The 27,527-nt window shown below is 43.5% G+C and overlaps 1 protein-coding gene across 1 annotated transcript; it reads left to right on the top strand.

The window, feature by feature from the left end:
- Positions 1-373: 373 nt before the first annotated feature.
- LOC121560260 (beta-1,4-galactosyltransferase 3) lies at positions 374-27,527 on the top strand. Its single transcript, XM_041873277.2, has 7 exons — positions 374-587; positions 17,311-18,643; positions 19,817-20,052; positions 23,636-23,823; positions 24,069-24,191; positions 24,379-24,483; positions 24,672-27,527. Exons 2-7 carry the CDS (start codon positions 18,358-18,360, stop codon positions 24,928-24,930), a joined length of 1,197 nt encoding a protein of 398 aa, XP_041729211.1. The 5' UTR covers positions 374-587; positions 17,311-18,357; the 3' UTR covers positions 24,931-27,527.

The raw sequence follows: 27,527 nt of genomic DNA, 5'->3' as shown, positions 1-27,527 counted from the left end.
TAGAAAGTACAATTACTACATAAAAGCACAACTCTGAACGTGTACGAAAGATACAGTAGTAGGTCTAAGATAAACAAATGTAATTTGTATTACACCATTTCTGTAATTTCACTTTACCATGTCTCCTCGAGTCAAGCATGTCGTGTTTTCCTCGTTCTATGTTAAGTAAACCATAACACAAAAGGGTCGTTATGTCACTGTGTACTCAGTGTCACCCCATTCAATTGTATTGCCAGTGCGTTCATTGAATTATTGTGAAACCAAACCAGCAAGTAGTGGTGAAAATCAGGACACGCATACAACATGAAGAGGTTGGAGGAGGTGCGCTAAACAAATCCTTAGACCGTACCATTCCTTACTACAAGCAACACCAAACAGCTGTGTACATCACTTCCTGTACTAGTTCTACATGTGAAGTGGGGCTGAAAAAGCTGCATTTCAACTTCGAAATGCAACCCCAGAGCAACTCGAATTGTGAAAGTGATGTTTAGCAATACCGTTGCCTGGAATAAATTAGAAAAGGAACAATTGAGCTATCCACGAACAAGAGGAGTGGAATGGTAAACACCATTCCGTGCGTTTAGTTGGTAAGCTGGCCACAGTTTATTTTTTATCTAGCTAATCATGCTAACTAGATAGCCAGCTAACGAGACGTTAACAAATCATGCCCGTGTATGAAATAAGTTAGCTAGTCGTTAGCTAGCTAGCGAAGCAGAATGAAATGGAGTTAGTAGCGTTAGTTTGCCGTCTTTTACAGCTTATTTATCCGTCACATTTGCTAGCTAGCCAGTAGCTAACGTTGGTTATCTAAAATGTTAAGTATTTATTGTGGCTCCTTTAACAATAACGTTTGTTGTTGAGGCAAGGCTCGAGCCCAGGTAAATTAGCTACGCCGGAAATTGTGGAATCTTTGGTTACATCATCATGACTCGGACAAAATCTAAAGTAAGACATGAATTGTCTAATAAAACGGATTAGTTTACTGAACACCATAGTGGCAGTGGATGCATGTCTCTCTCTCTCTCTGTGTGTGTGTGTCTGTCTGTCTGTTGTAGGCTACATGATATTGTCGCATCTGTTCATGTCTGTGTGAACAAGCAAATAATTAATCTTATTCCAAAGGAATAGCTGGGTGATTTAGCAAATACGTCATTTTTGTGTCTCAGGGTTAGATTTTTAAGAAAATGTTTTTTCCCCCTTTAAGTAAAGACTAAAATAACCTTAAACGTATTTTTTTTTTTCAGTTTTCAATGTTTTTAAAAATCTTCTACAGCATTTCATGTCTGGATTTCACTGTTTTGCACTGTTTTAGTCCTGTCTCACACCGACTTTTGACATTCTGCTATTTATTGCACTTACAAAGGTCTTTATAATTAGAAAATATTTAAAGCACCTGTTTAAAAAAAGAGTCAAAAAAATTGAAACTATATACATATCTAAGTGTTGTCATTGCCACCATGACAAGCAAATTAAATAACGTTTTTTCAAAAGTTTGTGTACTTGGTTACCATGTACAGTACCAGTCAAAAGTTTGGACACACCTACTCATTCCAGGGTTTTTCTTAATTTTTACTGTTTTCTACATTGTAGAATAATAGTGAAGACGTCAAAACTATGAAAAAACACACATGGTATCCTGTAGTAACCAAAAAAGTGTTAAACAAATCAAAACATATTTGGAATTCTTCAAATAACCACCCTTTGCCTTGATGACAGCTTTGCACACTCTTGGCCCCTTACACATCAGTGTTGTGATGCAAAAATTATAGCAAAATGTGTAGCGCATAGAATTAAAAAGGTATTGTCGGACATTATTCATTCTAATCAGACAGGTTTTTTACATGGACGAAACATTGGCGATAATATAAGGCAAGTACTGGAAACAATAGAACACTATGAAAAATCTGGGAAACCAGGCCTGCTATTCATATCTGACTTTGAAAGGGCTTTTGATAAAGTTAGACTGGAGTTTATATATAAATGCCTGGAGCATTTCAATTTGGGAGAATCTCTTTATAAAATGGGTTAAAATCATGTATAGTAACCCTAGGTGTAAAATAGTCAATAATGTCTATTTCTCAGAAAGTTTTAAACTGTCAAGAGGAGTAAAACAAGGTTGTCCACTATCGGCATATCTATTTATTATGGCCATCGAAATGTTAGCTATTAAAATCAGATTCAACAATAATATCAAGGGCTTAAAAACAAAGGTGTCATTGTACGCTGATGATTCATGTTTTCTTTTAAATCCACAAATTGAATCCCTCCACAGACTCATAGAGGATCTAGATACATTTTCTAACCTCTCTGAATTACAACCAAATTATGATAAATGTACTATTACGTATTGGATCAGTAAATAATACTACTTTTACATTACCGTGTAGTTTACCAATAAAATGGTCTGATGGTGATGTGTGTGTATATACTCGGTATACATATCCCAAAATAAATAAATGATCTTACTCCAATACATTTTAATAGACTCCTGAGTGGCGCAGTGGTCTAAGGCACTGCATCGCAGTGCTAACTGTGCCACTAGAGATCCTGGTTCGAATCCAGGCTCTGTCGCAGCCGGCCGCGACCGGGAGACTCATGGGCGGCGCACAATTGGCCCAGCGTCGTCCAGGGTATGGGAGGGAATGGCCGGCAGGGATGTAGCTCAGTTGATAGAGCATGGTGTTTGCAACGCCAGGGTTGTGGGTTTGATTCCCACGGGGGGCCAGTATAAAAAAATATGTCTTCACTAACTGTAAGTCATCTCCCAAATATCACTATTTCTAAAACAAGCCATAGAAAGTTGGTTGCAATTTCAATTTAATCCTCCAGAAACGTCAGAACAAATAATGCAACAAATATTGTGGTTAAACTCAAATATACTAATTTTTTGAATTTTTTTATTTTTGTAATAATAAAAAAAAAGGTATAATCTTCGTAAATGATATCATAGGTAGGACTGGTGGAGTTATGTTGCACATGCAGCTAACAAAAACATATAGAAATGTCTGCTCTACCCAAAATTACAACCAAATAATTGCAGCATTACCGCAAAAATTGAAGAGTAAAGTGGCAGGGGGAAAAGTAAGGAACTTGTCTGTCGGCCCTGCATTAAAGACCATAATTGGGTAAAGAAAATTGGGATAAATAAAAAAGCATACATGTTTCATTTAAGGACCAAAGGATTGACAGCTGTCCCATATAGATTGCAAAATAGTTGGGAAGAGATTTTTGACGTACCGATTCCATAGCACACGGTTTATGAACTGATACGCAAAACGACGCCAGATTCAAAACTTAGAATTTTTTAATTAAAATTATTATACAACATTTTTGCAACCAGTAGAATGTTATTTATATGGGGGATACAATCTTCCCAGCCCTGCAGATTCTGCTGCGAAGAGACAGAATCATTAGATTATTTGTTTTGGTACTGTCCATTTGTAACTTGTTTTTGGTCACAGGTCCAGGAATGGCTGAAGGTTTGCAATATTTACCTGGAGCTAACCCTGCAGATAGCACTACTGGGTGATCTGAAAAGTCAGTCAATCGATCAATAATATAATAATACTTTTAGCAAAAATGTTTATTTTCAATTTACAATCTGTAGAAACAATGAGAATGGAAGGGTTCAGAACTTTTGTGAGACATCACAGTACAGTTGAAAAATATATGGCAAATAGAAATCCAATATGGATGGTGTTAAGAGGTAGATGGGAGAGGTTGAATGGAATTGAAGGTTGGGACTAATAACTAATAACAACAAGACTAATGTAAAACATACTGTGTCCATAATAAGTACAGTGGGGAGAACAAGTATTTGATACACTGCCGATTTTGCAGGTTTTCCTACTTACAAAGCATGTAGAGACCTGTAATTTTTATCATAGGTACACTTCAACTGTGAGAGACGGAATCTAAAACAAAAATCCAGAAAATCACATTGTATGATTTTTAAGTAATTCATTTGCATTTTATTGCATGACATAAGTATTTGATCACCTACCAACCAGTAAGAATTCCGGCTCTCACAGACCTGTTAGTTTTTCTTTAAGAAGCCCTCCTGTTCTCCACTCATTACCTGTATTAACTGCACCTGTTTGAACTTGTTACCTGTATAAAAGACACCTGTCCACACACTCAATCAAACAGACTCCAACCTCTCCACAATGGCCAAGACCAGAGAGCTGTGTAAGGACATCAGGGATACAAATTGTAGACCTGCACAAGGCTGGGATGGGCTACAGGATAATAGGCAAGCAGCTTGGTGAGAAGGCAACAACTGTTGGTGCAATTATTAGAAAATAGAAGAAGTTCAAGATGACGGTCAATCACCCTCGGTCTGGGGCTCCATGCAAGATCTTTGGGGCATCAATGATCATGAGGAAGGTGAGGGATCAGCCCAGAACGACACGGCAGGACCTGGTCAATGACCTAAAGAGAGCTGGGACCACAGTCTCAAAGAAAACCATTAGTAACACACTACGGCGTCATGGATTAAAATCCTGCAGCGCACGCAAGGTCCCCCTGCTCAAGCCAGCGCATGTCCAGGCCCGTCTGAAGTTTGCCAATGACCATCTGGATGATCCAGAGGAGGAATGGGAGAAGGTCATGTGGTCTGATGAGACAAAAATAGAGCTTTTTGGTCTAAACTCCACTCGCCGTGTTTGGAGGAAGAAGAAGGATGAGTACAACCCCAAGAACACCATCCCAACCGTGAAGCATGGAGGTGGAAACATCATTCTTTGGGGATGCTTTTCTGCAAAGGGGACAGGACGACTGCACCGTATTGAGGGGAGGATGGATGGGCCCATGTTCGCGAGATCTTGGCCAACAACCTCCTTCCCTCAGTAAGAGCATTGAAGATGGGTCGTGGCTGGGTCTTCCAGCATGACAACGACCCGAAACACACAGCCAGGGCAACTAAGGAGTGGCTCCGTAAGAAGCATCTCAAGGTCCTGGAGTGGCCTAGCCAGTCTCCAGACCTGAACCCAATAGAAAATCTTTGGAGGGAGCTGAAAGTCCGTATTGCCCAGCGACAGCCCCGAAACCTGAAGGATCTGGAGAAGGTCTGTATGGAGGAGTGGGCCAAAATCCCTGCTGCAGTGTGTGCAAACCTGGTCAAGACCTACAGGAAACGTATGATCTCTGTAATTGCAAACAAAGGTTTCTGTACCAAATATTAAGTTCTGCTTTTCTGATGTATCAAATACTTATGTCATGCAATAAAATGCAAATTAATTACTTAAAAATCATACAATGTGATTTTCTGGATTTTTGTTTTAGATTCCGTCTCTCACAGTTGAGGTGTACCTATGATAACACTTACAGACCTCTACATGCTTTGTAAGTAGGAAAACATGCAAAATCGGCAGTGTATCAAATACTTGTTCTCCCCACTGGATGTATATATGTATATGTGTGTCTGTGTATATGTTTGTATGTATATAGTGTGTGTGTGTGTATATGCGAAAAAATTATATGGGGGATTGGAAGTGATGCAGATAGTTACATTGATATTGAGTTACAATCTATCTGCAGTATTAAAGCTGATCTACCCCCTTAAAAAATAAAATAATTTAATGGTAGTTTTCATCAGTTTTATATGAAATTTCATTTCCACCACACTGTCATTACCACAACGCTAAGTTATTACCATCACGGTACATATTTTTGAGGCAAAGGTGTATTATATTACAATTGATATTGATAATTTTCTCCATATGTGAACCTTAAATGCTTGTTCTTAAGATAATTCCAAAAATAATGTAAAATATTAAAATGTTGATGTGGTAAATACATGTTTCTAAGTATCATCAAGGCATATACAGTGAGGGAAAAAAGTATTTGATCCCCTGCTGATTTTGTACGTTTGCCCACTGACAAAGACATGATCAGTCTATAATTTTAATGGTAGGTTTATATGAACAGTGAGAGACAGAATAACAACAAAAAAATCCAGAAAAACGCATGTCAAAAATGTTATAAATTGATTTTCATTTTAATGAGCAAAATATGTATTTGACCCCTTTGCAAAATTTGACTTAGTACTTGGTGGCAAAACCCTTGTTGGCAATCACAGAGGTCAGATGTTTCTTGTAGTTGGCCACCAGGTTTGCACACATCTCAGGAGGGATTTTGTTCCACTCTTTGCAGATCTTCTCCAAGTCATTAAGGTTTCGAGGCTGACGTTTGGCAACTCGAACCTTCAGCTCCCTCCACAGATTTTCTATGGGATTAAGGTCTGGAGACTGGCTAGGCCACTCCAGGACCTTAATGTGCTTCTTCTTGAGCCACTCCTTTGTTGCCTTGGCCGTGTGTTTTGGGTCATTGTCATGCTGGAATACCCATCCACGACCCATTTTCAATGCCCTGGCTGAGGGAAGGAGGTTCTCACCCAAGATTTGACGGTACATGGCCCCGTCCATCGTCCCTTTGATGCGGTGAAGTTGTCCTCTCCCCTTAGCAGAAAAACACCCCCAAAGCATAATGTTTCCACCTCCATGTTTGACGGTGGGGATGGTGTTCTTGGGGTCGAAGGCAGCATTCCTCCTCCTCCAAACACTGCGAGTTGAGTTGATGCCAAAGAGCTCGATTTTGGTCTCATCTGACCACAACACTTTCACCCAGTTCTCCTCTGAATCATTCAGATGTTCATTGGCAAACTTCAGACAGCCCTGTATATGTGCTTTCTTGAGCAGGGGGACCATGCGGGCGCTGCAGGATTTCAGTCCTTCACGGCATAGTGTGTTACCGATTTATTTTCTTGTTGACTATGGTCCCAGCTGCCTTGAGATCATTGACAAGATCCTCCCGTGTAGTTCTGGGCTGATTCCTCACCGTTCTCATGATCATTGCAACTCCACGAGGTGAGCTCTTGCATGGAGCCCCAGGCCGAGGGAGATTGACAGTTCTTTTGTGTTTCTTCCATTTGCGAATAATCGCACCAACTGGTGCTTCTCACCAAGCTGCTTGGCGATGGTCTTGTAGCCCATTCCTGCCTTGTGTAGGTCTACAATCTTGTCCCTGACATCCTTGGAGAGCTTTTTGGTCTTGGCCATTGTGGAGAGTTTGGAATCTGATTGATTGATTGCTTCTGTGGACAGGTGTCTTTTATACAGGTAACAAGCTGAGGTATTTGGGGAAACCGATAAAAATCTGAATTCTTAAATAGTTTGGTCTCAGCCACTATTACGATCTTGTTTCCAGACAGTGAAGAAAATATTCAGATATAAAAAGCAGTTTCAAGAGGTTTAATTTTCAAAAACATTTAACGTCCAAAAAAAATCTATTTGCAAAATCAACCAGCTGTGATGGAAAACTTGTATACTCAAGGTTTAGGAGTATCCTGTGTACAGTTCCTGAACCAGCCCCTTTGCAAACAGGATTAGGAGGAAGTGAATATAATGCACCAGCCCCTTTTGCAAACAGTGGTTTGTGCAATCAAGTTCAGGAAGTGGTCTGTCTTGTGTTTTCTATATTGTGTTGTTCACCATCTTTTACATTTACATTTACGTCATTTAGCAGACACTCTTATCCAGAGCGACTTACAAATAAGTGCATTCACCTAATAGCCAGTGGGATAACCACTTTACAAAATTTTATTTTTTTTTTGGGGGGGGGTAAAAGGATTACTTTATCCTATCCCAGGTATTCCTTAAAGAGGTGGGGTTTCAAATGTCTCCGGAAGGTGGTGAGTGACTCCGCTGTCCTGGCGTCGTGAGGGAGCTTGTTCCACCATTGGGGTGCCAGAGCAGCGAACAGTTTTGACTGGGCTGAGCGGGAACTATGCTTCCGCAGAGGTAGGGAGCCAGCAGGCCAGAGGTGGATGAACGCAGTGCCCTCGTTTGGGTGTAGGGACTGATCAGAGCCTGAAGGTACGGAGGTGCCGTTCCCCTCACAGCTCCGTAGGCAAGCACCATGGTCTTGTAGCAGATGCGAGCTTCAACTGGAAGCCAGTGGAGTGTGCGGAGGAGCGGGGTGACGTGGAGAGAACTTGGGAAGGTTGAACACCAGACGGGCTGCGGCATTCTGGATGAGTTGTAGGGGTTTAATGGCACAGGCAGGGAGCCCAGCCAACAGCGAGTTGCAGTAATCCAGACGGGAGATAACAAGTGCCTGGATTAGGACCTGTGCCGCTTCCTGTGTAAGGCAGGGTCGTACTCTTCGAATGTTGTAGAGCATGAACCTACAGGATCGGGTCACCGCCTTGATGTTAGCGGAGAACGACAGGGTGTTGTCCAGGGTCACGCCAAGGCTCTTCGCACTCTGGGAGGAGGACACAACGGAGTTGTCAACCGTGATGGCGAGATCATGGAACGGGCAGTCCTTCCCCGGGAGGAAGAGCAGCTCCGTCTTGCCGAGGTTCAGCTTGAGGTGGTGATCCGTCGTCCATACTGATATGTCTGCCAGACATGCAGAGATGCGATTCGCCACCTGGTTATCAGAAGGGGGAAAAAAGGAGAAGATTAGTTGTGTGTCGTCAGCGTAGCAATGATAGGAGAGGCCATGTGAGGATATGACAGAGCCAAGTGACTTGGTGTATAGCGAGAATAGGAGAGGGCCTAGAACTGAGCCCTGGGGGACACCAGTGGTGAGAGCACGTGGTGCGGAGACAGCTTCTCGCCACGCCACTTGGTAGGAGCAACCGGTCAGGTAGGACGCAATCCAAGAGTGAGCCGCGCCGGAGATGCCCAGCTCGGAGAGGGTGGAGAGGAGGATCTGATGGTTCACAGTATCTTTTGAAGGTGTACACCTGTTCTGTAATCAGTTTGCTATGGAAAGCATCATTTGAGCTGGGCAAACCTTCCTCCCTACTCTCCTTTCTGTTTAAATAGTTACCAGAGTGAGAAAAATAGCCACAAAAGCCCCGTCACAGGAGCTGTCAGGTTGACTGAGTAGATACTGATTCTAACGTTAGACCAGCGGAGGGGACTGTACTGCAGGACTCCACGGTGTTCATAGGATAAGAACATCCAGATCCTATCTTCTATCACAGTGTTTCCCAAACTTGGTCCTGGGCCCGCTTTTGGGTGCACGTTTTGGTTTTTGCCCTAGCACTACACAGCTGATTCAAATAACCAACTCATCACGCATTGATTATTTAAATCAGCTGTGTAGTGCTAGGGCAAAAACCAAAACGCGCACCCGGGAGCGGGCCCAGGACCGAGTTTGTAAAACCCTGTTCTGGTGCGTTCAGTTCGCTTGAACGTTTGCTACGTTGCGTAACTGTTTGTACTGAACGACACGTTTCCCCAGAACGTTCTTGAACAGACTTTGAGGTACGTTTGGTGGGTGTGGCTTGAAGCATTGACTGACGTATTTAAAGGGCAGCGGTCATGCTGACAGCGTTCCCGAACCCACAACCCAACCCCTCCCTGTTTTTCAACTGGTCGTTCAGGACAGCACCATTTACAATCAATTGAACGTTCCAGAACGTAAAAACGTACTGAACTCAACCCTGGTCTGTACAGATATACATGCAGTGTGATACTTGGAGGTGTGTCTCTCCATTTGTGGAAGAGACTGTGATGACATGCTTCACCTATTTGGGCTTTGATGCATACAGTTTGATGCTAAACATGCAAAAACAGGATTTTAACAACATACTTACAACAGTTAGCAAAGTACTGTTACACAAGCAGCCAACCAGTGCTGTGTGAACATTCATTTGCTACCCTTCAACAGGTATTGGACATTTAAAGGGATACTTCAGGATTCTGGCAATGAAGCACTTTATCTACTTCCCCAGAGTCAGATGAACTCATGGATACCATTTTTATGTCTCTGCATCCAGTATGAAGGAAGTTGGAGGTAGTTTTGCGAGCCAATGTTAACTAGCGTTAACGCAATGACAAAGTCTATGGTATCTACTAGTATACTAACAGTTACCATAGACTTCCAGTCATTGCACTAACGCTAGTTAGCAATTGTGCTTTCCAACTGCACTAAGAGACATAGAAATGGGATCCACAAGTTCATCTGACTCTGGGGAAGTAGATAAAGGGCTTCATTGCCAAAATCCTGAAGTATCCCTTTAAGGTCTGAAGTGCACTTGCCCATCAGCCAAGTAAGGAGTAGGCTATTGGTTGCCTGTCAGATATGATCACTTACACGCAGAAATGCGATAAATTCTGTATTTTATGTGACCATAGTGTGTGGTTGTTTTCAGTATAAACGGTCACCTGCCCAATGGAACAACCCGACTGCTCAGTTCACTTGCCCCAGGTGATAAGGCAACCCGTTATGTCAATCCCTGTTGATACTTGTGGCTGTTTTCATTAGTGTTAGCCTTCCTATTTGTCGACTCCATTGCTGACCCTACTCCCTTTCTGTCCAATCAGGGCAAGACATTACAACATTTCCCCCAACACAATCTAACAATGATGTTGACCCTGTCCCAGGCTGCCATCTCTTTGTTTTCTGCCCAGTACTCTGGAATGATAGTAGTGGTGGAAAGGCAACACCTTCGCCATTCATGTGTCTGCGTGACTCTTAGTGCCCTTTTTGTTATATGTTTACGTGGTTATCCTCCGTTTTTCTGGTTGGTCCCTATGGTTGTCATTGCTTAGCTACTGAGCCGTGCAGTTTGTCATCATGGTTGCAATGAGGGCTGTCCCAGAGGTGTGTGTGTGTGTGTGTGCTCGAGCCACAAATGAACTCTGCAGTATGGAAACTACTCAAAGCTAGTAACTACCCAAGCAGCAGCAGACTGTAAAGGAGAACCAGAAGAACCTGTAGGGGTGTTTCTTTATCTTCAGCCTGTCCCAGTGGACTCAGACCTGAGGGAGCAGCTAAAGAGACATGTACCAGCTGCACTGACAATGAATGGCCAGTGTGTTGCCATGACGCGGGCGCTAGCCCTCATTAATATGCTGACACTTTTTTTCACACTGTGTATTCTAATTATTTAATTGCCTGGACTTTAGTTTAGTTGGAAGAGCTAGCTACTGTAACTTTGTAGACAATTTTTTAGAAAGTAGGGTTGGCCTTATATAGCCAGTGGTTATCCAAATATATGAACAGTTTTCCCTCGTCTCTGCAGTCAAGTAAAGATAATGCTCTTGTCACGAAGCACATTTTCTGGTGCATATTGATGCTCAGGGCAGTGCAAACTAAGCTGGTCTTTGGCTCAAGCCTCTTTTCCTCCGTTGATTTCACAGACTCTGGGAAGGAACCTAAGCCTACGTTTTCTCATGTCCTAGGCTAGCCTATATCATGATGGTCATATCACCTGCTTAGGAGTCAGGAACTGTCCTCAAGGATTTCAGTTGATCAGTTTAGTAATTGAAAACGGATAGCGTGTTATTGTGTATTGTCACCTTACACCTGAGTGTGGTAGTGAGCCGAAGGGAGAGGGCAGTTTCGTCTACTCTTTCCCTCACGTGGTTTCTGTTAACTTTGTTCATACCATATCTTCTTTCCTCCTATACGCTCCCACAGGTTTGTTCAGTAAGAGGTGACACATGGAGACGTCTAGTGACTCATGGCAATAGATAAAGAATCAGGTAGTGACGCTTGAGAAATGCAGTGGGTGTGACCAGTAACTTCATCAGCCAGGCTTGACAGGTGTAGTATTTGTGGCACTTTGCTTCATAATGGAGACAGGTGATATGTTGGTAAGGTTCTTTTGACAATCTGAGGTGAAACGTAGCAGAAGTCTGCATGACTCTCAGTGAAGCCTATCTTCAGTGTATAGAACTGAATGGTTCTGAATAGAGTGCAAGGATTTGATGGCCTTTTCCTCCAAAGCTGTGGATTTGCAGACTATAGAGATCACAAGGTTAAAGCTGGAGAGCACAGTCTTCCACAGCCGACAGATGCTGACGGATGAATGGATGGATGGATATAGTACGCATTCCTCTAATCAGCTGAACATGGCATCTCTCCAGTCCCTCATCCTTCTCCTCTTCGTGTCTGGCATCCCGCTCTGCTCCAGCGGGTTAAGGCTTTGATTCACAGGCGGCAGACTCTAACGCAAGGCCTATCAACTATTTCTACCCCATCTTCTTCCTCCCACTCCTACACTTCCACTGCTGCTCTGCAGCTCTCCTTTGGGACAGATGCACACCAGATGTTTTCAAGTACTTGGCTACATATTTCCACTTTCCTCCACTCTCTTCTTCTCTCCTATTGCTCTGCCTGTCTTTGCTTTTTGCTGTGGGGGGGGGGTCGTTGTCCCATATTTCCCAGCAGTCTGTTGCGCTGGCTGGCTGACTGCTCCCCTCCCCAGGACGGCCTGTCTCCCAGTGGGTCCCCTGTGCCTGGCCGACTGACTGGTCGGCTGCCTGGCTATGGGCATCGCATGCGTGTGAGCCTGATAATGATCTATATATACTTTTCGCATACTTCTCGCTCTCTCTCTCTGCCCCCCTTCCACCTCCCCATTTCTCTCTCTTCCTCCTCTCTTCCCTCGGCTCCCTCGCTGGCTACTATTCTCGCATCCATTCTAGTGTGTGCGAGTATGCATGTGGACATACAGTATGCATGTAATATTGATGGCTCCAGGCAGAAAAGGATTGTCCCATATCTGGCCTGTTATCTTCCATAGCTGCCATCACTCAGTCTAAAGCATGTGCTGCTGTACAGGACAGTCTGAGGAAGAGGAGGAGGGGCGACGTGAGGAGGTAGAAGAACACTGGAGGGAAGATGTTTGTTTTGGCTGACTCGGGCCTGCATGAGTTAGTAATGCCAGTTCTACCTCTGACTTTCAAATGTCGAGACTCGAGAGAGGGAATGTAGCCTAGATTGAACGCTGGTGAGAGGGGAAACAAAAAAAACTAGTCCATAGCATAGGGCCTACTCTGCTTCCTCTCTCCCTCCCCTCTCCTCTTGTCATTCTCAGATTCCCTCACATAGCATCACATAGCCTGAGGAACAGGGGCATCTAAATCAAGTCACTGGCTCTTTTTATATTCATGGTAAGAAGGCAAGGCCCTGGCTTTGTCAAGGGAGGTGCCAGCTGCCAAGTTGTCCTGCTACACTATATCCCAGGCAGCAACACTATATCCCATTTTAAGTCACAGTACACCCCCGAGCACTTTACCGGGCAGGGATGATACTATACACACCCTGTTGATCAGCCGATTATTCATGTAAACACCTGTGAAACTGCATTGGACAGAAGGTAGTATAGTATGCATTTATACCATAGTAAAGGAATGGTATCATGTTTTGTTCTAAGGATTTAGCCACTATGCCTATATGGTGGCCGTCTATATGATGCTGCTGGCCTCACTCATTAGAGAGGAAATTAGAGGACGGACTGAAGTTCAACTTTCCATCTGCTCAAATTTCCAGTTGCAAAACAAATAACTAACCAAAAGCAAATGCGTTTTTTCCTTCTTCCTCTCCTCACTCTTTCCCTCTTTTTAGCTCTCTTCTTCCTGTCAAGTATCTCCTCATTTTGCCGACTCCTTTCGTGCTCTCACCCTCTCGCACTTGATTTATCCCTCCCTCTTGTCTATCCATTTCTCTTTCTCTGTGTTTAAAGAACTTGTATCCTCTGTGAGTGTGAGGCAGATCGACTGGGGATTAAGGAGTATTGAAGCTGAAAAGGCGCAGGGTAAGGGAGATTTCTGTTAACTGATGTGCTCACATTTGCAGATCCCTCACACATACATATCAGGGTTTCCGTTATGAAAATGTGGCGCCGGACATTTGACCAGCAGCATTTTAATTTACCAGACATTTGAGAAATGTACCGAACCCATATGCATTGGGTGCGTAACCTGATTAGGGCGTCCACCCACGGTGCTCAGAATGACAATCACATTTAGAATATGGTAATTAATCTTAACAGAAAATGTCCTTACCGTGCACTTTGAAGATGTTAAAATAACTGTCCACATTTACTTTTCCTCAGCCTACAAGACGAGAAACGAACAACAAAATCACTAGCATATGCATAGGCCGGGTATGAGTTTCAAGTTTGGGGAAGCACATTTACACCATCACAATGCACCTTCATAATAAAGCATTCCATGCATCATCGCATTTGCAGACTTATGTAAGATAGCCTACTATTCATAATGTGATGAGTAGATTGGATAGTCATAATTTAGGTTAATAATATACAGTGGGGGAAAAAAGTTTTTAGTCAGCCACCAATTGTGCAAGTTCTCCCACTTAAAAAGATGAGAGAGGCCTGTAATTTTCATCATAGGTACACGTCAACTATGACAGACATAATGAGAAAAAAAAATTATGGTGGAAAATAAGTATTTGGTCAATAACAAAAGTTTCTCAATACTTTGTTATATACCCTTTGTTGGCAATGACACAGGTCAAACGTTTTCTGTAAGTCTTCACAAGGTTTTCACACACTGTTGCTGGTATTTTGGCCCATTCCTCCATGCAGATCTCCTCTAGAGCAGTGATGTTTTGGGGCTGTCGCTGGGCAACACGGACTTTCAACTCCCTCCAAAGATTTTCTATAGGGTTGAGATCTGGAGACTGGCTAGGCCACTCCAGGACCTTGAAATGCTTCTTACGAAGCCACTCCTTTGTTGCCCAGGCGGTGTGTTTGGGATCATTGTCATGCTGAAAGACCCAGCCACGTTTCATCTTCAATGCCCTTGCTGATGGAAGGAGGTTTTCACTCAAAATCTCACGATACATGGCCCCATTCATTCTTTCCTTTACACGGATCAGTCGTCCTGGTCCCTTTGCAGAAAAACAGCCCCAAAGCATGATGTTTCCACCCCCATGCTTCACAGTAGGTATGGTGTTCTTTGGATGCAACTCAGCATTCTTTGTTCTCCAAACACGACGAGTTGAGTTTTTACCAAAAAGTTCTATTTTGGTTTCATCTGACCATATGACATTCTCCCAATCCTCTTCTGGATTCCAAATGCACTCTAGCAAACTTCAGACAGGCCTGGACATGTACTGGCTTAAGCAGGGGGACACGTCTGGCACTGCAGGATTTGAGTCCCTGGCGGCGTAGTGTGTTACTGATGGTAGGCTTTGTTACTTTGGTCCCAGCTCTCTGCAGGTCATTCACTAGGTCCCCCCGTGTGGTTCTGGGATTTTTGCTCACCGTTTTTGTGATCATTTTGACCCCACGGGGTGAGATCTTGCGTGGAGCCCCAGATCGAGGGAGATTATCAGTGGTCTTGTATGTCTTCCATTTCCTAATAATTGCTCCCACAGTTGATTTCTTCAAACCAAGCTGGTTTCCTATTGCAGATTCAGTCTTCCCAGCCTGGTGCAGGTCTACAATTTTGTTTCTGGTGTCCTTTGACAGCTCTTTGGTCTTGGCCATAGTGGAGTTCGGAGTGTGACTGTTTGAGGTTGTGGACAGGTGTCTTTTATACTGATAACAAGTTCAAACAGGTGCCATTAATACAGGTAACGAGTGGAGGACAGAGGAGCCTCTTAAAGAAGAAGTTACAGGTCTGTGAGAGCCAGAAATCTTGCTTGTTTGTAGGTGACCAAATACTTATTTTCCACCATAATTTGCAAATAAATTCATAAAAAATCCTACAATGTGATTTTCTGGATTTTTTTTCTCAATTTGTCTGTCATAGTTGACGTGTACCTATGATGAAAATTACAGGCCTCTCTCATCTTTTTAAGTGGGAGAACTTGCACAATTGGTGGCTGACTAAATACTTTTTTCCCCCACTGTAACTCAAAGACTATTCAATGCATGGCTGAGCATGTATAGTGTAGAGGCCTTGGCTATAGGCTATTTCAGATACGTTTCTTCATTCTTTGCATGAAAAACCCATTTCATGCAATTCTACTGCACTTGATATGACTGGAGACATTAGCAGTGTGTGTATATGTATGTGTGTGTGTGTGTATGTGTATGTGTATATATATATATATATATATATTTTTTATTTTTTTTATTTTTTTTTTTTATTTAATTTTTTTTATACGGGTAACCTACTCCGACACTGACCTTCAATAAAAACAACGTTGTCCATATAATAGGCCTATGAGAAGGGGAGACACAAATACAATATGACATCCATCTAAACTTTTAAGTGGCACTGACCCAACAATTATAAAGAGTGAATATGCAGAGTGCGTACTCACTAGGGATATGGCCAATGCTCTCCGCTGGTGCCAATAAGATAGGCTATGGGTCTACTGTTGTTCGCTCAACTAAAAGACAGATTAGAGTCTTTTCATTGTCTTTACAGCAATAGCCATTTGCATTCCAACAATTTGTATTTTGAAATATTGCAATATGCCTGGCTGGGCCTCTACTTTTTACTGACCGTCGCAACTCAACAATCATATTTTTTCTTTAGTTTATTTAGCAAATTTTTCGAACTTTCTTTTGAAGTAAGCATTTCACGGTGAAGTCTACACCTGTTTGTATTTGGCGCATATGACAAATAACATTTAGCTGACAGATTTTCCGCCAAAAGGCTGTATCTGTATGCCATGCGTGTGATACATAACGAATATACGCGCCAATTTAATTCCACAAAATTATGCAAATTGACCCATTGATCGATAAGCATGACTGGTCAAATGTATTTCCATCAACTGGTTTTTCCATCAATGAATAGGCTAAAAAGCATTATTTCGCAATGGGATTTATTACCTTCTCCTGGACAATTGGCCGGTGCCAATTTATTTATCAGCGTTTCTATTTTTTTAATGGCCAAAAGCTGGCTATTACTGGCTAACAGAAACCCTGATGCATATATTATTATAATAATAATAATATTATTATTATTATACACGCACTCATCCTGTTTTCTGCAACGCTGTATCTCTCTACCATTCTGCCAATCCCTGGGCTCCATGTGGGATTTGGATTAGAGTTAGTCTGAGGCTGACATCTTTAATGAGCACTAATTTATCCGTGAGTGCTGACGTGTTGGGTACTTTCCAACAGATAGCCAGCGCAAGGACGGAGGATTACTTGAGCACAAGTAGCAGGACCGTTTAACGACCCACGATCGTGCCATGGTCTGTCTGAGGGGTCGAGGTCTGAGTGGTAGTAGGACGTTTTCCTAGAGCTAGAACGACCACTGCTTTCTATCTTGATTCTCTGAATCGCTTTAGCTCCTCTGAGCTCGCGTTTCTTTCTGCTCCTCGGTTACTGCCAGTGGTGTGTTGTCTGCGAAGGCGTCCATATTGGAGCCCCCATTGTGCCTGATTCCTCCTGGCTCTCTCCAGCTGGGCTGTTTAGCTGAAAACAAACAAGCTGTTTGTTCCGGCTGTGCATCATTTATGTGGTAAACAGTTAGTCTAATTGGGAAAGATGCAAGCAGCAACAATGGATTGTTATAGGATATCAATCGTAACAATTTCTTAACCACCTACTTCTCTCTTGTTGTCTTTCAGAGCTCCATTCTCGTGATTGGTCCGAGCCTCTGTCCGTCTGGCCCAGTGGACCCCTCCCCCTTGGAAGCATCTCTCAGCCCAGAGTGTGCCAGTCAGAATGGGACAATAGCCGCAGTCGCCATCGGACCTCCCCCTTCCTCTCTTTGCTCTCTGTCTGCCCCTTCCCCACACCCTTCCCCTAACACACACACAGCCAGCCCCTGACCACTCCTCCTCCCACTGTACTGGTTACGGTCCACTCCTTCTTCCTACCGCTCTAATCAGCCAGCCATCCTTGTCAAACCAAACTAAACCATAGTCCTCTGTAAAGGATAGGGTCCTATACAGCTGCCTACGCTCCCTTTGTTGTTGGTGGCTATTTGTTTGTGTGGAGGGCCCCCATGAGAGGTTGCTAACTGCTAGGTAACAGAAGGCAGCACAATAACACCCAGTCAGCCGTTTACAGGAAACAAACGAGCTGTGGTGGTGGTTGGGCCACTGATGGAATTCTAGTAGCATGATGTTGGGCTGGCATAGCCACCACACGCCGTCGATGAACCAGAGGGCCACCAGCAGACTTTGGAGATCGACACATCTCGACTTGTGGTGGGACAAGAGGTTGAAATAGACGCAATAAAGATCTATTTTTTCCCCATATTTTTTTTACCTCATTTTTGGGGGTTTCTGCAGTGATCAGCTGAACCAAAGTGCCTTCATGGTTTCTCACTGTCCTTTTCCTATAAACTTGATCTAACTTCATATCACACTCCAATATCTGAAAACTATTTCAACATATTTTAAGGATTTTGCACTTTTCATTCATACACCTCCATATCCATTGCCTGTTGCACTTATCAGATCATACACAGTTGCACAGTACTGACAGTGCACACTTGTTTACAGTAAAAACATACATCTCCATACATACTGTTGACAATCCCACCCCATATTCTACCCAGCCACAAAGTAAGCATTTTCTCACAGCGTTCCTCTAGTGTAGGTCGCTAGGACTAACGAAGCCAAACAAATCACCAAACCGCTCTCCAAGTTCCTTGTTGCGAAGCAGAGATGGCGACGTGGCTACAGTCAAAATGGCGCTACCTGTTCATGTTCCTGGGTGTCCAGCTCGTCGTCATGGCTCTGCTGTCCCGCGAGGGCTACCACAAGCGAGTGTCATACTTCATACGGATTTTCCGCAAGCCGGAGACACCAGCGTTGGGGACGTCTGGTGCCGACTCGCCCCACTCACGCAACAACACGGGCAGTGACGTCTACGCCAACTTGTCCCTCCTTGTCAAGGCCCACGGCCGGGTCGAGGACATGCCCTACTGCCCCAAGACGTCTCCCCTGATAGGTGAGTTCACCCATAGAAATAGAAGTCCTAGAACTGGCAGCCCGATTCTATTTCTATGAGTTCACCAGCCGCCGTCTTCAGTTACTCAGCCCTCCCCGTATCTCTTACTTCATTCCCTCTTCAGACTGAAACTGAAGAGGGAATGTTTTTTTACAATGTACGCCAGAACAATACTTTCTCGAAAAAGAAAGTGGCTGAGATACTTGATTAGTGTGCCAGGAAACGAAATGTGGGCAGTCAGAAAGCCTCGGTTGGTTTGTTGTGGAAGGGAATTTCCAAATAATTCCACACATGCAACTGTCCTTGCTTGTTAGTTGGCTACTGATCTGACCAGGTTGGATGGGTAGTGGGCTTGCAAAATTTCGGTAGTAGAAATCCTGGTTGGAGATTCCGGGAGTCCTCCAACCAGGATTTCTGGGAAAGTTACCAGAATTTTGAGTAGACATGATATGGTGGAACCTTGGCTTCACGTATACAGTCAGGAATTGATCAATGTTCAATGATGGCCCCTAGTAAGGGAAGGAAGGATGCGTTTTGACTTTGAGATCATTCAAACTGAGCCGAGACCGGTGGCGGCTGACCCAACAGGAGTGTTTGTTGTACGCTTCGACTAGAGGGACTGAATATACTTGTGTTCAAATGAAGGTCAGTTTACCTTGTGTCCAACTTCCTGCTTTTTTGCCTTCTAATTTGGATAGCCACACTGAAACCAAGAGATTTGCAAAGGCTCCTACAATGTTTTGCTGTGCCCTTTTATATTCTACAGGTATTTGTTTGCAGTGGTTACTGACTTTGTGAAGTGACAAACTTCAAAGCACATAGGCTACATAGCCTAGACCTACGCTCTCCTACGTATTTATTTGGACACTGAAGCTAAAACCTTTTCATTTGGCTCTATACTGCAGCATTTTGGATTGGAGCTTAAATGTTTTATATGAGACGACAGAACAGAAGGGATATAGGGGAAATTGATAAAAGGGGGAACACTGCATTCTGTACTGTCGCCTCATGTAAAACATTTGATCTCAAATCCCAAAAAAACTGTTAGAACGAGCATGCTAGCATGGACAACCTACTGATTTTGAGTTATTTGGTGTGTGTGTTATGATATAGGTCTAGCAATAAAATGTTGTTATGACATCTGGCTTCTTCTCACCCTGTTTCTCTTTTCAGGTGGACCGATCCACGTCAACTTTCCTTCCGGGCTGACACTGGCCCAAGTGGCGAGGAAGAATCCATTGGTGGTCCGCGGGGGGCGCTACAGGCCGCCTGACTGTGAGGCGCAGCACCGCACCGCCATAATCATTCCTCACAGAAACCGGGAGCACCACCTGAAGTTCCTCCTCTATTACCTTCACCCGTTCCTACAGCGACAGCAGCTCAACTACGGCATCTACGTCATACACCAGGTGAGATGCATACGTCCAGGCGTACACACACACACACAGTTTCAAAAGGTTACATTTTAAAGGGGCAATCTGCAGTTGCTACATACATTTTTGGACGTATAAATGAATGATATGTACCCATTGATTCTTGAAGAATATTACTTATAAATGCCTCATAAGCTTAGTTCAACTGTCGTACCCCATCAGAACCCAAAATATAAGCTTGTTTTTACTCCAATGTTTGTAAACAAAGTAAATGTAACAAACACTGTCTAGCCTCTAAACATGGTTAAAACTATAATGTTGATATCATGAATGGTCAGTCCATGCATCCATGGCTCTATGAATTTGAGTGGTTGCACATTTCCCCAGCCCCATCCCTCAGCCTTTTACCGAAACGGGGTCCTTTTTGTTTCAACTGCTGATTGCCGCTTTAAAGGCAACATTAATGTTATCAATTGATTGAGCAATCTGTAACATAGCCTATCAGTATGAAAATGTTCTTTACACTTCGTACAATTGACCAAAAAACATATTAAATTGGCCTACCTTCTGGCTGTAATGGTGAGGCCAAGTATACATTCAACATAGATCAAAATCGCCCTCTGGTGTCCTAACCATGGAATCACACACAGCCTTGTGGTTGAAAGATGCTGACTGAAGGCTTAAGAGTTTAATCATCCTAACAACTTGTAGCTATCCCTTAGTTTACACTTTAAACAAGCACTTTCTCACCTTCATACTGTTAGTCAAGTTGTCACTGCCTGCTTGTTGTTTACCTGCAACATATGAATGCTAAGCCAACCTCTACCAAGTTAGCATCTCAAAATGAACCTGGCTCTAAGGCATTTATCATTAGAAAGATGATACAGCATCATGTCTAAACCATTTATTCATGACTCTGCATGCGTGCAGTATTTTTGCGTAACCAGTGCCAGATTGCACTCAGCTCAAACAAGATAATGCAGGCTAGCAGCAGTGCAAGCATCTGCATGTCTTCAGCCGTGGTTGGTTGTCATAGTTTCTCACACACACACACACACACACACACTGAACCACAGGGACAAATACTACTCATGCTATTGACCTCAGTGAAGCTCTCAAATTTCGTATCTTGCCATGGATTAGGTGTAATCGTCCAGAGATGTTTTAAACCCTAATTTTAGTTTAGAGTAGCGAATATTATTTGAGTGTATGCTGTGATATTGTATCGATTTTACAAATGATCAGTTGTACTGTAAATAATCAAACTATTGATTTCATTGTATGTAGACTACACAATTCATTTCCGTATTGAATAGTTGCAGGTGACTAGGGTCTGGTTTCAATGGACTCTTCTGGCATAGAGGAACTAGTAATTCGATAAGGGGGGAAAAAAATAGGCAGAACGCTGTATCGCATTAGTGGATACTTTCACTGCTCTCAGGGCAGGTCTGCCGGTTTTGACTAGCGGAAGTAACTTTTCATAGCAGGTTTGGAGAATTAACGTAGCAGGTTAGGAGAATTGGGTTAAGGTTAGGAAAAGGACTAGGGTTAGCTGAAATTGTCCCCGACACGACTCGAAAATATGTAGCTACAACCAGCCCTGAGAACAGTCTTGGTTTCCACTAATGCGATCCACATTGCGATTCAAAACCAAAGTTTGCAGGCAAAACCTTTCCAGTGGTTTTAATAATGGTAGTTGATGCAAACTAGCCACTTGCGAAATGCACTCATAAAAAATTACCTCTGATTTCCATCTTGCTAGCTACTATTTTGTATTTTATTCAAGCAGATAAAGTAGTGACCTAGGCAGTGACGTATTTCCTCTATGCCAAAAGAGGCCATAATTGAAACCAGACCCTAGTCACTGTGTTGCCTAGGGTCAGGTTTTCGAGACTACTAACGGAGAGTAAACTGTATAAAAATGAAGTCGCATACTCCATATATTTGGGTAAACCCAATTACCCATTATTGTTGTATGGACACTATGTCATTGTGTTGTCATGTATGGAACCAACGTCAGTGTTTACCCAATATTCATTTAGCAGCGGGGGCCCAAATATGATATATACACTACATGGCCAAAAGTATGTGGAGACCCCTTCAAATTAGTGTATTTGGCTATTTCAGCCACACCTGTTGCTGACAGGTGAATACAATCAAGCACACATAGACAAACATTGGCAGTAGAATGGCCCGTACTGAAGAGCGACTTTCAACATGGCACCGTCATAGGATGCCACCTTTCCATCAAGTCAGTTCGTTAAATGTCTTCCTTGCTAGAACTGCCCCACTCAACTGTAAGTGCTGTTATTTTGAAGTGGAAACATCTCGGAGCAACAACGTCTTAGCCGCAAAGTGGTAGGCCACACAAGCTCACAGAACGGAACCGCCGAGTGCTGAAGCGTGTAGCACGTAATAATCGTCTGCCCTTGGTTGCAACACTCACTACCGAGTTCCACACTGCCTCTGAAAGCAACATCCGCACAATAACTGTTTGTTGGGAGCTTCATGAAATGGGTTTCCATGGCCAAGCAGCTGCACACAAGCCTAAGATCACCTGGAGTGGTGTAAAGGATCGGCTGGAGTGGTGTAAAGCTCGCCGCCATTGGACTCTAGAGCAGTGGAAACACGTTCTCTGGAGTGATGAATCACGCTTCACCGTCTGGCAGTCCGATGGACGAATCTGGGTTTGGCGGATGCCAGGAGAACGTTACCTGCCCAAATGCATAGTGTCAACTGTAAAGTTTGGTGGAGGAGGAATAATGGTCTGGGGCTGTTTTTCATGGTTCGTGCTATGCCCCTTAGTTTCAGTGACGGGAAATCTTAACCTACAGCATACAATGACATTCTAGACGATTCTGTGCTTCCAACTTCGTGGGGAAGGCCCTTTCCTGTTTCAGCATGACAATGCCCCCGTGCACAAAGCGAGGTCCATACAAAAATGGTTTGTCGAGATCAGTGTGGAAGAACTTGACTGGCCTGCACAGAGCCCTGACCTCAACCCCATCGAACACCTTTGGGATGAATTGGAATGTCGACTGCAAACCAGGCCTAATCGCCCAACATCAGTGTCCGACCACACTAATGCTCTTGTGGCTAAATGGAAGTCCCCTCAGCAATGTTCCAACATCTAGTGGAAAGCCTTCCCAGAAGAGTGGAGGCTGTTATAGCAGCAAAAGAGGGACCAACTCCATATTAATGCCCATGATTTTGGAATGATGTTCGACACGCAGGTGTCCACATACTTTTTGCCATGTAGTGGATATCTTTATCTATCTCCTATCTATCGTTCTGCTGAGACGCGCTTTTAAATGGAGAGTCATTAGCTCAATGACTGGAAGTCTATGGGAACAGCTAGCATGTCATTGCGCTACCGCTTGCAGCAATGCACCCCCACTACCCTTGCCACCGTTGCTAAAAAAAATCGTAGGGGAAATACTGAACGTTCATATTGAATAACCTATTATTATTGTTGTAATTTCTATGGAAACCATGTCAATATTGAATATTTGAAGGTTGTTGCTGACATAAGGGTCTCTAAAGGCCAAATAAAAAGTGTATGTTACTTGTCCCTCTGTAGGTTGGTAACTACACGTTTAACCATGTCTGTACTCTTTAGGCTGGTAACTACACGTTTAACCGGGCCAAGCTGATGAACGTTGGGTTCCGGGAGGCCATGCGGGAGGAGGACTGGGACTGCCTGTTCTTCCATGATGTGGACCTCATCCCTGAGGACGACCGCAACACCTACATGTGCGACGTCAACCCCAAGCACGCCGCCATCGCCATGGACAAGTTTGGATACAAGTCAGTCCATCCTCTTTTTTTTTTTTGCTTATTTTTCCCCTTATAGTTATTAGTTCCTCTTTTCACCATACGTCTCATTGGATTTTCACAAGTTTATTTAACACAAAATGCATTACATTTTAGTTGTCAGTGAAGACTCTAGTTTTTTCATTATGCGTGGCTTCACTCATTTCTGATTTCATCTGATTTCACTTGTTCCCTATCTGATCCTTCATTTTTATTTGAATCCTCTGTCATTCGCCTAGGCTGCCATACAAGATGTATTTCGGAGGGGTGTCAGCGTTGTCGCCATTGCACTACCTGAAGATGAACGGCTTCCCTAACAACTACTGGGGCTGGGGAGGAGAGGACGATGACATTGGAGTCAGGTGAGAGGGGGTCCTAGGGGTTTTTGGGGGTGGAATATTGAGCCAGTTCATTGAACTATGGACCCATTGTGGTTTGTTCTGTCTATCAAAATGATACAATTTAAAGAAACACTGAATAATCCTATTATTTCTAATAGATAATAACCCAATTAAAATGATTCTCTCTTTCCCTCTCTCCCATTCTCAGAGTATCCCTAGGTGGGATGTTCATCTCTCGTCCATCGGTGAAGGTGGGCCGCTACAAGATGATCAAACACAAGCTGGACAAGGGAAACGACGTGAACCCCAGGAGGTATGGTACAGGGCTGACACGTCAGTAGGGTGACACGTTCAGATTCTTTAAAATAGAATGTGCTGCCTATCTGTACATTTAATTTCCATCTGCTACCTCTGAATGTTGCCCTCTATCGAATAACACCTAGGTCTGTTGAATAAACCCCCAGTCCATCACTAAACTCCCCTCTCCCTCCCTTCCCCTAGGTTCAACATGCTGGCCAAGACGCGTCAGATGTGGAAGCTGGACGGCATGAACACGGTGGAGTACGAGGTGCTGTCACGTGACCACTTCCCCCTCTACACCAACATCACTGTGCACATCGGCACCGAGGCCGGCCTGCACGCCACGCCGCCGTCCCCCAAGATCCCTGCCAAAGCCCCAGCCAAGCCGCCGGTCGAAGCCCCCGCAAAATCTCCAGCCAAGCTCCAACAGGAACAACAGAACCAACCCACGAACCACTGACTTGGACCACCTTTACCCACTCCACTCCCATCCACCACCCTCCCGCCGCCGACTCTCCCCTCCTAACTTATGCCTGAGAGCAGGGATGTGGCAGAGGGGCCCTGGGCCCTTAAAGCACTCCTTTCTTTGCCTTCACTCTTCAACAGAACCTCATATCAATGCCTACAGTGGGGAGAGGTGGGTGGCTCCCCCTAGTGGAGTAGAGGCCATTATACACACATGCCTTTTCCTTCTGTTCCTTCCTCTGATCTGATCAGCATTATCAATAGCATAGCAGAGACTCTGAACTGAAGACCAATGCTCTCCACTGCCTAGATAGAATCTGTGGGCCGAGGCTTTGTCTGTCTGAATGAATGACTGTAGCATTCTCCACCCTAGGTCTGATTCTCGAGCTTCTCCAGCTGTATCTTACCACTCCACTGACTTTGACTCCTATGAAAAGGACTTATGGTAGAGAAGAGGAAAAGGACTGACTCAATGAGTTTATATATCTGCAGCGCCAGGGTCGCTGCCGAAAACCCCCGTTGCCTTAGAAAACCTGTCTTGTTCTATTTGTCCTTTTAGTAGAACTTCAGGTCGAGAGTTATGAATGGAACCGGTTTCTAGTGATAGCAAGACTAGGGGATAGAATCAATAAATGAAAAACCTATTTAAGCCACTGATAATGCAATAGCATATGGGTCTTTCCGCCGTTTAGGTGCCTTTTTTGAGTAGTGTAACTTGGTCAATTCAATATTTGTGCACAATTCCTACTTAATATATCAAAGGGACGCACGCAAAAGGCACTATTTTCGGAACGACCCATATGTAACTCTGAATTTACAGTTTAATATTATATGAAGTGAAGCTGCTACCCTGAATATTGACCAGGGACAGTTCTGTTTGCAATTAGCATGGTAGTCACCCCCTGGGCCCGTATTCATAAAGCATCTGAGTAGGAGTGCAGATCTAGGATCAGGTTCTCCGTGTTCATATAATCTAATTCATTATGACCTTAAAGGCAACAATGATCCTAGATCAGAACCCCTAGTCTGAGGCACTTGCACAATACAGGCCCTGAATATCAGGCTGATATTGAAGGATTTTCTCACAGTAGGTTCACAGTTCTGCAACAGCTTTTTGGTATTGTTGGGTTTCATCTTATCTATACAATCAAAATGTTTGTTTTCTCCAGTTATCATCTCCTTAAATCTCTAGATAGCATTGATGTGGGGTTGCATTTAGCCTTTGTCAAATAGAATAGGTGCAAGTGAAATGATCAATGCACTGCCTTCAGGTGGGCTGGCTATATTCACATCAGAATGTTGGTTTGTCTTTGCCACTGTCACTGTCATTGTGTTTTATGTTTTTGTTTATTACCTTATGGAGCTTTTTATGTTGGTTTCCTGTGATTGTCAATGTAGCTTTAAACCGAGGGATTCAAGTCCTAGTGGGCTCTCCATAGTTAGAGACTTGGGATCTATCTCCATACTCTAAATTGGCTGAAAGGTTTGAAAACCAGGAGAGCTGAAAAGCAGGAACTTTGTCCATGGATGACCAGAAACCACTATAATTTAATGAATTAGGTCTATAAACGGAATCAGGCACTGATTAGTGATGTGGAAACTAGTGCCAGTTGACTGTGTGTAGTACACTTATTGGTTGTACTGATTCTGCTGAAGCACTGATTTTAAAGATTGATATAGGTATACTGGGTTAGCATTTCCCCACTAGCACAAATAACATTTTTCATATGTTGAATGAATAGCTAAAATCTGTCACCCCCTAGAATTCCCCAGTGCCATGTCCTCCTCATTGCATAGCTTGTCCCCTGACTTTCCTCTTTGCACGCTGTCTGGACCCCTTGACGAATATGATTGTTTACACTAGATCCCTCCTGGGAATTGAACCTCTGTGTGTGCATCACATAGAGGACTCAGGCCTCTTGGCTGAAACCAAAGATGGCTTAGAGAGAAAGCATCTGATGCTTGATAGCTGTGCTGGTGGTTGCATCCTGATATAGGGATAGATGGGCTTCCACTGACTGCAGGTATGCTGAGGTTTGTGTGTTTTTTATGTGTGTGCAACTATCTGATCTAGGAATCTCTTGGATGACCTGCTTCACTATGTAGGCTATGTCTTTACCTTTTCTACTCCATATGAAGCCTAATTATGCATGACACACAGACCCTGTATTAGATGAGTGGAATGTACAGAGAACCACACACAGACCACTATGACATGACTTCACATATTAGTTTCCTGAAGCATGCAACAGTGTATGCTTGTGTAGTGATTCGTAAGTCGTATGCTATATGCACCATGTACTGTACAGTATGTACCTTCTAACACTTCATGCAGTGGTTTATTATATAATGATATTGTATTATCATGTCTATTTGTGCTCTTTAGTTTGCTTCAGTTGATGTATAACTTGACTTTCACTCCATTATGATGTGGATATGCTGTCCAGGGTGACTGCGCCAGGAGATGGAGCTCACCGCAGTGCAGGGAAAATGTAACAAGGACAATGTGATTTAATTTCTCCTCTCTCAATTAAGTCTGCACAGTCCAGAGTGGCCTTATACAATGATTAATAAACAAAAAGATTAGTCAAA

This window comes from Coregonus clupeaformis, unplaced genomic scaffold, assembly GCF_020615455.1.
Source record: "Coregonus clupeaformis isolate EN_2021a unplaced genomic scaffold, ASM2061545v1 scaf0366, whole genome shotgun sequence".
NCBI classification, from domain to species: Eukaryota; Metazoa; Chordata; class Actinopteri; order Salmoniformes; family Salmonidae; genus Coregonus; species Coregonus clupeaformis.
This window is presented reverse-complemented; position numbering and strand designations above follow the sequence as displayed.

Coding starts and splice junctions, on each gene's coding strand:
- LOC121560260 (XM_041873277.2), top strand. CDS start 18,358: ATGGCGACGTGGCTACAGTCAAAATGGCGCTACCTGTTCATGTTCCTG. Junction 24,192..24,378: donor GACGATGACATTGGAGTCAG/GTGAGAGGGGGT, acceptor TCCCATTCTCAG/AGTATCCCTAGGTGGGATGT. Junction 24,484..24,671: donor AACGACGTGAACCCCAGGAG/GTATGGTACAGG, acceptor CCCTTCCCCTAG/GTTCAACATGCTGGCCAAGA.